Source organism: Lithobates pipiens, unplaced genomic scaffold, assembly GCF_037356315.1.
Source record: "Lithobates pipiens isolate NorthernLeopardFrog02 unplaced genomic scaffold, aLitPip1_a1.2 Scaffold_18, whole genome shotgun sequence".
In the NCBI taxonomy this organism is placed as follows: domain Eukaryota; kingdom Metazoa; phylum Chordata; class Amphibia; order Anura; family Ranidae; genus Lithobates; species Lithobates pipiens.
In genome coordinates, this window is record NW_027507758.1 from 36502036 (window position 1) to 36515184 (window position 13149).

Sequence of the window (13149 nt, forward strand, 5' to 3'; positions counted from 1 at the left end):
TCAGGGATGTTCAAACCAGAGACAGGACAACAAAGGAGCCTACAGAGAACAAAGAACATCAAATAAAACTAGGGCTGCCAAATTATGTTTTTGCTTAGCACAACTGATTCCCTGTCTGTAATTATAGGACACTGTATTCCGCCATATTTATCAGGCAGTCATAGAAGGTGAAAATGTACGTTTGTGCATTTAATTTTTACTATAATTTCTTCTTTTCTTCCCAGGTCAAATGGCTGGTGACCACACAAGACTGGAATTCCACAACATTGAAACTGGGATCATCACTGAGCGCCGTTACCTGACCGCTGTCCCTTCCAATTTCATTGGCCATCTGCAGAGCCTAACCTTCAACAGCATGCCCTACATTGACCTCTGCAAGAATGGAGATATTGATTATTGTGAACTAAATGCCCGCTTTGGGTTCAGGAACATAATTGCCGACCCGGTTACTTTTAAGACAAAAGCTAGCTACGTTGCCTTGGCCACTTTGCAGGCATATACCTCTATGCACCTCTTCTTTCAGTTCAAAACCACATCTTCAGATGGCCTCATTCTTTATAACAGTGGTGATGGCAATGACTTTATTGTTGTTGAACTAGTTAAAGGGTAAGTATAGAGGTGCTTCATCATGGTCATTGTTATTAAATTAAGTGTTGCATTGCTGTGATATTAAATTGTGGGTTTATTAAATGTTTGATGCAGTCTAGAACCACCTACAGCCACCAATGAGCCAAATTTTTCTTTTTCTGTTTTTGTGGACCTAAATGCAATGAGTTGGAGGTAGCCTAGTATAAATGGACACAAATTTTGGGGTCAGGGTTCAGACTTTGAGACTGGTAGCTGGAGCAGTAGAGATGCAGGGTCTAAACACTAACCAGTATTCACCAGAGTTCATGATGGTGGAGATGATTTTTCTGCGTGTTAGTACCAGGTCACAGTAATCAGGATAGCCCCACCAGAAGGTGGGCAAGCTTGGGTCCAGTAGCAGATATAGCAATTTGGGATCAAGCAGAAGTGTAGTCTGTTAACAAGCCAAAGGTCAGTAACCTGTGGTTGCAGGTTGGGATCAAGCAGAAGGGTAGTCGAGGAATAAGCCAAAATATGTAAAATGACTGTGCCCTTTTCAGTTTTTCTGGATTTAAATGCAATGGGCTGGAGGTAGCCTGGTTTAAATGGACATAAGTGTCAGGGTTCAGGCTTGGAGACTAGTGTCTATTGCAGCAGAGAGGCTCTCACCAACCAGCAGGATGAGTACATAAGCAGGTCACCCTGGAGAATGAGGCAGGTTCATCTGAGTTGCCGGGTCTAAGCACTAACCAGTATTTACCAGAGCTCCTGATGGAGATGAGTTTTGCTGCATGTTGGTACCAGGTCACAGTCTTCAGGTGTGCCCAACCAGGAGGTGAGCAAGCTGGGGTACAGTAGTAGATATAACAGCTAGGGATCAAGCAGGAGTGTAGTCAGTAAACAAGCCAAGATCAGTAAGGCCTCATGCACACGAGACGCAGTTAAACGCACGTTCAGATGCAGTTGGACAGTTTTTTCAACTGCACCTGAACTCATTCAATGTTATCCTATGTGTCCATGCACACAGTCTCGTTTTTTTCCGTTTATATGCAGTTGCGTTTAATCTTGCTTTTCCAGAAGCAAAAAAATGCGTTCAGAAACAAAAATTTCTGCGTTTCAGACGCTAAACGCGGCTAAACGCGGCTAAACGCGGCACCCGCGTTTAGCCGCGTTTGCGTTTATATGCGTTTTTAAAGGTGACCTTTTTTTTACATTAAAAATCTCAAAAATGATTGCAAATGATGAAAAACCATTAGAAAAATATTTTAAACAATTGCAATTGCAAGTGGACAATCCACAACTTGTGGCAAGTGACGTGGCAAGTGGACAATCCACAACTTGTGGCAGGTGACGTGGCAGGTGATGTGGCAAGTGATGTGGCAGGTGATGTGACAAGTGGACAATCCACATCTTGTGGCAAGTGACGTGGCAGCTGACGTGGCAAGTGACGTGGCAGGTGACGTGGCAAGTGACATGGCAAGTGGACAATCCACATCTCGTGGCAAGTGACGTGGCAGGTGATGTGGCAAGTGACGTGGCAAGTGGACAATCCACAACTTGTGGCAGGTGACGTGGCAAGTGACGTGGCAGGTGACGTGGCAAGTGATGTGGCAAGTGGACAATCCACAGCTTGTGGCAAGTGACGTGGCAAGTGGACAATCCACAACTTGTGGCAGGTGACGTGGCAGGTGACGTGGCAAGTGAACAATCCACAACTTGTGGCAGGTGACGTGGCAAGTGACGTGGCAGGTGATGTGGCAAGTGACGCGGCAAGTAGACAATCCACAACTTGTGGCAGGTGATGTGGCAAGTGACGTGGCAGGTGATGTGGCAAGTCACGTGGCAAGTGGACAATCCACATCTCGTGGCAAGTGACGTGGCAGGTGATGTGGCAAGTGACGTGGCAAGTGGACAATCCACAACTTGTGGCAGGTGACGTGGCAAGTGACGTGGCAGGTGACGTGGCAAGTGATGTGGCAAGTGGACAATCCACAGCTTGTGGCAAGTGACGTGGCAAGTGGACAATCCACAACTTGTGGCAGGTGACGTGGCAGGTGACGTGGCAAGTGAACAATCCACAACTTGTGGCAGGTGACGTGGCAAGTGACGTGGCAGGTGATGTGGCAAGTGACGCGGCAAGTAGACAATCCACAACTTGTGGCAGGTGATGTGGCAAGTGACGTGGCAGGTGATGTGGCAAGTCACGTGGCAAGTGGACAATCCACAACTTGTGGCAGGTGATGTGGCTGGTGACGTGGCAAGTGGACAATCCACAGCTTGTGGCAGGTGGCATGGCAGATGAGGTGGAAAGTGGACAATCCACATCTCGTGGCAAGTGAAGTGGCAGGTGATGTGGCAAGTGACGTGGCAAGTGGACAATCCACAATTTGTGGCAGGTGACGTGGCAGGTGATGTGGCAAGTGGACAATCCCCAACTTGTGGCAAGTGACGTGGCAAGTGGACAATCCACAACTTGTGGCAGGTGCCGTGGCAAGTGACACGGCAAATGCAAGTGTACAACTGCTCTCTATGCTGCTGCTGCTCACTCTGATCAAAATAGCAGAAATAGTTAAAAAAAATGCTTTGAGAGCTTGGGGAGGGTCTACATGATGTTATCTTTATAAACGCGTTTAAACGCAAACGCGTCTAAACGCCTCTAAACGCGTCTAAACGCGGCATGCAAACGCGGTAAAACGCGCGTTTCTAAACGCGCGTTTCTAAACGCGCGTTTCAGCTTTTTTTAACAGAGGTTTCATCTGCGTCTCGTGTGCATGAGGCCTAACAAGTGGTTGCATCAAGTGGAAGCGTAGCCAGTGGAACAAGACAAACGTCAATAACGTATGGTAGTGGCGAGAAAGATAGTTGTAGGTATGCAAAAAGTAAGATATCAGCTGGAAAGACATGGCTTAAATCAGGAAGTTTGTGGGAGGAGCAAAAAGTTCAAGGTTCAACAGAAACAAGAGACAAGGCAAGACTATCCTAAGAGATCTGACAGGGAGCTGTCCAGCATCCCAGTTGGCACACCAAAAAAATAAAAAGAGCTACAACCAGAAACGGCAGAGGTTGCAGGTTCCCATCCGAACCCTAACGTTAAGTTTGTTTTAATCCAGCTGCCCATAGAGCCACCATGTGACCACCCCTGTCCACTGTAGAAATGCAGACACAACTGTATGGGCATGGATGTCAAAAAATTTACATCATTCCCGTTCAGCTTAGCAGGGGATCTGTTCATGGATCCCCTTCTGAATGGAGCAGCTGGATTAATATTTACGGAATACAGCTGAAGGGTGAGATGGTGGTATGAACATCTGTTGGGAAGCAAAGGTTGGAGGGCATCAAAAAGTGGAGTGTCCAATTTTTTCTTTAGATCTGTGGCTGTGTTGCTGAACATGTCGTGATGGATTCATGGATTTTAAACCCATAGCAAACGTCGGGGGGTTTTACATTTAGCTCTGTGCTTAGCTGATTTGTTTTACTTTATCTTTCCCCATTATTAACAAAAATAATCCTTAAAAAAGCGATGAACCCCTGCTAATAAATTATTTTTTAGTCAAAATAATTACAATATGAATGGCATAATAATTTCAATAATAATAGCCATAAAATAAACACAGACAGTAAAAATAGTAGTGTTCCCCCATATTGATGATCAGTGGAGAAGTACAGTGGTGTGAAAAAGTGTTTGCCCCCTTCCTCATTTCCTGTTCCTTTGCATGTTTGTCACACTTAAGTGTTTCGGAACATCAAACCAATTTAAACAATAGTCAAGGACAACACAAGTAAACACAAAATGCAATTTGTAAATGAAGGTGTTTATTATTAAAGGTGAAAAAAAATCCAAACCATCATGGCCCTGTGTGAAAAAGTGATTGCCCCCCTTGTTCAATTTCTCTAGCCACACCCAGGCCTGATTATTTCCACACCTGTTCACAATCAAGGCATCACTTAAATAGGAGCTGCTTGACACAGTAAGGTCCACCAGAAGATCCTTAAAAGCTACACATCATGCCGAGACCCAAAGAAATTCAGGAACAATTGAGAAAGAAAGTCATTGAGATCTATCAGTCTGGAAAGGGTTATAAAGCCATTTCCAAAGCTTTGGGAATCCAGCGAACCACAGTGAGAGCCATTATCCACAAATGGCGAAGACATGGAACAGTGGTGAACCTTCCCAGGAGTGGCCGGCCGCCCCAAATTACCCCAAGAGCGCAGCGACGACTCATCCAAGAGGTCACAAAAGACCCCACAACAACGTCCAAGGAACTGCAGGCCTCACTTGCCTCAGTTAAGGTCAGCGTTCATGCCTCCACCATCAGGAAAAGACTGGGCAAAAATGGCCTGCATGGCAGAGTTCCAAGGAGAAAACCACTGCTGAGCAAAAAGAACATCAAAGCTCATCTCAATTTCTCCACAACACATCTTGATGATCCCCAAGACTTTTGGGACAACATTCTGTGGACCGATGAGACAAAAGTGGAACTCTTTGGAAGGTGTGTGTCCAAGTATATCTGGCGTAGAAGGAACACTGCATTTCATAAAAAGAACATGATACCAACAGTAAAATATGGTGGTGGTAGTGTGATGGTCTGGGGCTGTTTTGCTGCTTCAGGACCTGGAAGACTTGCCGTGATAAAAGGAACTATGAATTCTGCTGTCTACCAAGAGATCCTGAAGGAGAATGTCCGACCATCTGTTCGTGTACTCAAGCTGAAACGAACTTGGGTTCTGCAGCAGGACAATGATCCTAAACACACCAGCAAGTCCACCACCGAATGGCTGAAGAAAAACAAAATGAAGACTTTGGAGTGGCCTAGCCAAAGTCCTGACCTGAATCCTATTGAGATGTTGTGGTATGACCTTAAAAAGGCCGTTCATGCTCGAAAACCCTCTAATGTAACTGAATTAGGACAATTCTGCAAAGATGAGTGGGCCAAAATTCCTCCAGGACGCTGTAAAAGCCTCATTGCACGTTATCGCAAACGCTTGGTTGCAGTTGTTGCTGCTAAGGGTGGCCCAACCAGTTATTAGGTTTAGGGGGCAATCACTTTTTCACACAGGGCCATGATGGTTTGGATTTTTTTTCACCTTTAATAATAAACACCTTCATTTACAAATTGCATTTTGTGTTTACTTGTGTTGTCCTTGACTATTGTTTAAATTGGTTTGATGTTCGAAACACTTAAGTGTGACAAACATGCAAAGGAACAGGAAATGAGGAAGGGGGCAAACACTTTTTCACACCACTGTACGTTCTTCCATTGTTTGTCAGTGACGTACCCCCTCTTTTTTAATTGGCGCTCAGTGGAAAAGCAGAAAGTGCTAATTGTTCGGGGAACCCATAGCGACCTCTGGATGGTTTCGTGGATAGTCACTGCTAAATCAATACTTTTAAAAAACTGAACTTAGAAAAAAAAAAAACACTAACCCTACAAAGTATTTTCTAAAAGTATAACTAAAGGCAAAAAAATGTTTGGATAGAGTGGTGATAGATTAGAATCCCTGTCAGGTTGTTATTTTCTGTCTGTGCCCGCTGTTAGGGAAAATTCACCCTCTCTACTATTCCTGTTTTCCATTATCATCGAGTTTGAAAGAAAGGAAAATCCAAAATTTCAGGATGTCTCCAAAAAAGGGATAGAAGCAGGGGAGGACTGACAACTCATGGGGCCCCCAGGCAATAGGAAATAATGGAGCCCCCAGGAAATCAGAGATTATGGGGCCACACAGTATACACACACACAGTATACAATCACTCAGTATATACATACATGTACACATAGTATACACAGACATGTTTCTATTGGCTGAGAAGGTACTGGAGAGGCGGGGCAGCTATAATCTCAGGATTTTTAGACCAAAAGGATGTCAGTAAGAGACATTTCGGAGACAGATGTAAGAAAAACACAGATTTTACATACTGTCCCTCGTTTTACTGAGGTTGGGAACCTTGATGGGGCCCCCTAGTGGCCTGGGACCATCGGGCAGTGCCCGAGTGGCCGAATGGTCAGTCCGCCCCTGGATAGAAGGGAATGGTTTTGGCGACAACCAGGGATTTCTTCACTTTGGAGGAATTTCCTTTGATTTTCTGTTGTGGCTTTGGAACAAAAAGCAAAAGGAAATTTCCCCAATGGGACACATATGGCAAAAAAAATAAAAAATCCTGACAAGGGGTTATAATTCTCCTTTATTGTATCCAAAATGAAAAAAAAAATATATATATATATATATATCTATATATATATATATATATATATATATATATATATATATATATATATATATATATTGTCGCTTGCTTAAAGTGGAACTATGGGCAAAATAGAAAACAGTTAACACTGTTTACGCAGCAGCATTTTTTTTTTTTCATTTTAAATACAGGAATAAACTATATAGATGAAAGCTGACTGTTGTAACTGCCCTCTCAGTATAATAGTGTGTTCCAGCTCCTGTTACCAGTATCGGGACAGGTATATCCAGTGCCCAGGGCAAGGATGTGGAACTGTGCCCTCTCCCCTGCTGCTAATGAGTGCTGTAGGATGGGTGTACAGCCCTGCGCCCATTCTCTGCCCCCTGCACCGTCTGCATTGTGTGGACATACTACTATTGTCCTGAAAGTCTAAAAAAAAAATTATATATATCTATACACACACACAAATACACACACACAGTAACTCACAAAAGTGAGTGCACCCCTCACATTTTTGTAAATATTTTATTATATCTTTTCATGTGACAACACTGAAGAAATTACACTTTGCTACAATGTAAAGTAGTGAGTGTACAGCTTGTATACATTTGCTGTCCCCTCAAAATAACTCAACACTGCCATTAATGTTAAAACCACTGGCAACAAAAGTGAGTACACCCCTAAGTGAAAATGTCCAAATTGGGTCCAATTAGCCATTTTCCCTCCCCGGTGTCATGTGACTCATTAGTGTTTCAAAATCTCAGGCGTGAATGGGGAGCAGGTGTGTTAAATTTGGTGTTATCGCTCTCACTCTCTCAAACTGGTGGAAGTTCAACGTCACACCTCATGGCAAAGAACTCTCTGAGGATCTGAAAAAAAAGAATTGTTGCTCTACATAAAGGTGGCCTAGGCTATAAGAAGATTGTCAAGACCCTGAAACTGAGCTGCAGAACAGTGGCCAAGACCATACATAAGTTTAAAGTGGAAGTAAACCCTCCTATCGTTTTCAGCCATGGAAGCTGCCATTTTTGACCCTGTTTAATCTTCAACTACCATTGTGCTGCACATGTGATCAGTTATGACACCAGCCATTGGATGGTTTGACAGTTTGACTGAGAGCACAACCAATGTGCAGTTAGCATTCCCGGCATGTCGGGAATGTAACTGTTTTTTGAAACTGTTAAATTGATGGGTTTACTTCCACTTTAACAGGACAGGTTCTACTCAGGACAGGCCTCACCATGGTCAACCAAAGAAGTTGAGTGCACGTGCTCAGTGTCATATCCAGAGGTTGTCTTTGGGAAATAGACATATGAGTGCTGCCAGCATTGCTGCAGAGGTTGAAGGGGTGGGGGGTAAGCCTGTCAGTGCTCAGACCATACGCAGCACACTGCATCAAATTGGTCTGTATGGCTGTCGTCCCAGAAGCCTGCAAACAGTTTGCTGAAGACAAGCAGACTAAGGACATGGATTACTGGAATCATGTCCTCTGGTCTGATGAGACCAAAATAAACTTATTTGGTTCAGATGGTGTCATGCGTGTGTGGTGGCAACCAGGTGAGGAGTACAAAGACAAGTGTGTCTTGTCTACAGTCAAGCATGGTGGTGGGAGTGTCATGGTCTGGGGCTGTATGAGTGCTGCCAGCACTGGGGAGCTACAGTTCATTGAGGGAACCATGAATGCCAACATGTACTGTGACATACTGAAGCAGAGCATGATCCCCTCCCTTCGGAGACTGGGCGGCAGGGCAGTATTCCAACATGATAACAACCCCAACACACCTCCAAGACGACCACTGCTTCGCTAAAGAAGCTGAGGGTAAAGGTGATAGGCTGGCCAAGCATGTCTCCAGACCTAAACCCTATTGAGCATCTGTGGGACATCCTCAAACGGAAGGTGGAGGAGCACAAGGTCTCCACCAGCTCTGTGATGTCATCGTAGAGGAGTGGAAGAAGACTCCAGTGGCAACCTGTGGAGCTCTGGTGAACTCCATGCCCAAGAGGGTTAAGGTAGTGCTGGAAAATAATGGTGGCCACACAAAATATTGATATTTTGGACATTTTCACTTAGGGGTGTACTCACTTTTGTTGCCAGTGGTTGAGTTATTGTGTTGTCACATGAAAAGATATAATAAAATATTTACAAAAATGCAAGGGGTGTGCTCACTTTTGTGAGATACTGTGTATCTATCAATCTATCTATATAAAGATATATCTATATCTATCTATCTATCTATCTATCTATCTATCTATCTATCTATCTATCTATCTATCTATATATATATATATATATATATATATATATATATATATGAGACACTATACATCTATGTACTGTGTATATATAAATACATATGTATGTGGTCCACATATGCAGTCAATAAGCGTTTTCAAGTTGTCTTGTGTTTTACCTTTGTATGTCCACTAGATGTCCTCGGTGTACTGTTATTTTTCTACTGTTATAATAGATTGCTGCAAGTGCAGTAGACCACAGATACCAATTTGTATTGTTGCTGTCAATAACATGAATATAATGAAATAATTTAAACTTATTTAAAAGAGCAAAGCATGGTTGCATCAACAATCAGATTTCATCTTTCCCTGATCTAAAGTTTAATTTTCTTCTATGGATAACTGCACTTTACACATCCCCTTTGCTCTCTGCATTGCTTTATGGAATATGTCTACATTAATAGATGTTGTTTATTTTATTCTGGTTTATTCTTTTCCTCATAAACCTGTTTTATTGAATTGCTTTAAGCATGAGTACTGTGAAGTAAGTCATTCAATTGCTCTACAGAGAAAATAATGATATCTATGGTATAAACTAAAGAACTTTTTTTTTTCTATTTTAGGTATCTACATTATGTGTTTGACTTAGGCAATGGTGCAAATCTCATTAAGGGGAGCTCTAACAAGCCGCTAAACGACCATCAGTGGCACAATGTAATGATTTCACGAGACACCAGCAACCTCCATACTGTAAAAATTGACACAAAAATCACTACACAGAGCACAGCCGGAGCAAGAAACCTTGACCTCAAAAGTAAGGGCAGTTATAGTATATACTGTATGTATAATATAGAATATGTATTACATTGTGTTATGCATATAGATGTAAAGCGTGTTTTATTTTTTTTATTTTTTTGCAGTAAGAGTTAATATAATTACGGGTCTATTTATAAAACATTCGCTGGATGAATATCACACATATTCATGCGGGCTGCATGGATTTTTGCTATGATTTCCCATGATTGTCAGTTCCATCTAGTAGCCAAAATGAGGTATATATTTACACCTTGATTTCAGAAAACTGCATCTTGACCACTAGATGGCGCTGACAATGATAAGAATTCATCTATTACAGAAATGAAGGCCACAATTTGTGCAGTCTTTCACACCCACCACTAGGGGGCGGCCTGATTTAAACCTTGAAAATCCAGGTATACGGGTATGGGGTGTTTTTCTTTAAAAAAAAAAAAAATGCATGGCATTTCGCTCAGTGAAAGTGCATGTACATTAATGTTTATGCATACAGGGCAGAAATAAATGTTATTAGGTACTTTTCTGTGCTGGATGTTTTTCACGGGTTTAAAACAGAAAAAAAAATACATTGGGCCACTAGATGGTCCTAAGTATCATAAAATGATACTTATCACAATCTAGTGGCTAAATACTTAGTTTTTCTTTTTAATCGGTGTGTGGTGAGACCCGGAGCACCTCTCGCATGGGTTTAAAACAGGAAAAATGCATTTGGCCACTAGATGGCACTAAGTACCATAAAAATGATACTTATCACAATCTAGTGGCTAAATACAGTATTTTCTGTTTTGAATCAATGAAAAACAATCAATCAGCAAGGGAAATTAGCCTATCAGCAAAGGATGTGAGGCAGCATGTAACTCGAGCCTTCTAGAGTACTTGTTGCTGGGATGTAGTTCCCTTATTTCTGGGATGTACGTCTTGAGTCTACCTAGTATACTTTGTTGTTAGGATGCAGGTGATACTCAAGCGGCCTAGTTTCCTTTGTTGCTAGGATGCAGGTGACTTGAGCCACCCAATGTCCTTAGTTGCTAGGATGCAGGCAGCTTGAGCTGCCTAAAATTCTTTGCATCTAGGATATAGGCAACCCAAGAAGCTTAGTGTCCTTCATTGCTAGGAATCAGATTCCTCGTGTCACCTAGTGTCCTTTGTTGCTGTGATGTAGATGGAGCGAGCCGCCTAGTCCTTTGTTTGCTAGGATGAAGACAGCTCGAGCCCCCTAATGTCCTTTGTTGCTAGTATGCAGGCGGCTCCAGATGCCTAATGTCCTTCATTGCTAGGATGCAGGTGGCTTGAATCCGGAATCTACTAGTGCCCTTCATTGCTAGAATGCAGGTGAGTCAAGCCGCCTGGCGTTCTTCCTTTCTAGGATGCAGACAGCTTACGTAGCCTCATATCCTTCATTGCTAGGATGGAGGCGGATCAGTTCATCAGTTGTTTTTAGTTGCTAGGATGCAAGTGGCTCAAGCTGCTTAATGTCCTTTGTAACCAGGATGCAGGTGGCTCCAGATAAATAATGTCCTTCATTACTAGGATGCAAGTGTCTCAAGCTCCCTATTGTCCTTCATTGGTAGCATGCAGGAGGTTTGAGTCTTGTAGCGCAGTTCATTGCTAGGATGTAGGTGACTCACAATTCCTAGCTTTTTAAATTCTAGGATGCAGGCAGCTTAAGCCACCTAGTGTCCTTCATTGCTAGGATGCAGGTGGTGCAAGCCTCCTATTGTCCTAAGTTGCTAGGATAAAAGTGGCTTGAGCTACCTAATGTGCTTCACTACTAGGATGCAGGTGGCTTAAGCTGCCTAATGTCCTTCGTTACGAGGATGCAGGTGGCTCAAACTGCCTAGCATCCCTTTTTGTGAAGATGCAGGCAGCTCAAGCCCCCTAGCGTCCTTGGTTGCTAGAATGCAGGTGGCTTAAGTCTCCTAGCTTCGTTGGTTGCTAGGATGCTGGTGGCTTAAGCTGCCTAATCGCGTTCGTTATCAGGATGCAGGTGGCTCAAGCTGCATAATGTCCTTCATTACTAGGATGCAGGTTGCTCAAGCTGCCTAATGTCCTTCGTTGCTAGGATGCAGGTGGCTTAAGCTGCCTAATTGCCTTTGTTAGCAGGATGCAGGTGGCTCAAGCTGCCAAATGTTCATCGTTACTAGGATGCAGCTGGCTCAAACTCCCTAGCATCCCTTTTTGCAAAGGCGCAGGCGACTCAAGCCACCTAACTTCCTTGGTTGCTAGAATGCAGGTGGCTTAATTCTCCTAGATTCTTTGGTTGCTAGGATGCAGGTGGCTTAAATCTCCTAGTGTCCTTGACTCCTCAGTTGTAGGTGGCTCAAGCACAGGTGGCTCTGCACATTTGCTCTGTACACCTGTAAACTTTGCAGACGGACAACATTTTACACAGGCTCTTGCTTGCTTCTAGCATCAGCATCCTGCAAATTTCCATACACCTGGGTGCAGGAGGCCAGACAACCAGTGAGGTATCTGACAATTCCCCTTCAAATCAGTCGAGAGCTAAAACCAGACACTCGTTCTTCTTGACTCAGCTGACTGTGGATGCCGCATATCTGTGATGAAAGTTTCAAATCTTTCTCTATGTAGAGAAGAATATAATCAGTATTGGCTTGCTCATATTTTCCTATATTTCAGGGTCGTGCATGGCCGCTATAAGACAAGTCTACTTTTGTTAACTAGAGGCTGCAAAAAAATGCCTTAGGGAAAAATAATTTTGCCCCCAGGAGAGTCGGTGACAAGACAGGCAATTAGAATGCTAATCATGGCTTACCTCAGGTCTCCAGACACTTTACTGAGAAGTCACCTGTTCTAAAATAACATGTATTTCTTTTTCACTCTCCTCGCTAATTAGGACATACTGTAAGAACTGTGAGGCTGTAAGCTGTTTTGTGATTTGGCTTGGCAGTATCGGGGAAGTATGTTAGGTTCTGTTGAGCTCATTTGTAGTGGCAGTGCCGAGAGCCGAGAGCAATGAGATTGTGAGAAGGGCAATAACGCATAGCAGCCAATCAGATCTGGAAAATTGTGTCGCCAGGTCACCAATGGCCGACACCCCTCCTCCCCACCAGGCCCACACTTACCCCATCTATGGTTGCGGCAGCTCCGGGTGGTGGCTTCCTCTCCTCTCCTCCGTGCGCTTTTTGTCTCCTCCCTCCTCCTCCTAGGTGGCCAATTAGATGGCCTCTCCTTCGGCCAATCGGTTGACGGGTCTCATGACCCTCTTCCTGATTGACTGGGAGGAGAATCAGTGTGACAATAGTGAATATTCATTAGCTATTTTCACACAAGTGTGTGTGCTCGGGGCGCAGTGCTCTGCTGCCCGAGCCCACCCTTTTTTGAAGCCTAGTAGA

The 13149-nt window shown here is 43.5% G+C and overlaps 1 protein-coding gene across 31 annotated transcripts in view; it reads left to right on the top strand.

Moving 5' to 3' along the window:
* NRXN1 (neurexin 1) overlaps positions 1-13149 on the top strand; it is a 1923519-nt gene that overhangs the window by 1056588 nt on the left and 853782 nt on the right. For all 31 annotated transcript variants that reach the window (XM_077485574.1, XM_077485592.1, XM_077485575.1 and 28 more), the window contains 2 exons: positions 225-606; positions 9607-9797. In XM_077485574.1, the coding sequence (XP_077341700.1) occupies positions 225-606; positions 9607-9797 (573 nt within the window). The remainder of the gene's footprint in view (positions 1-224; positions 607-9606; positions 9798-13149) is intronic.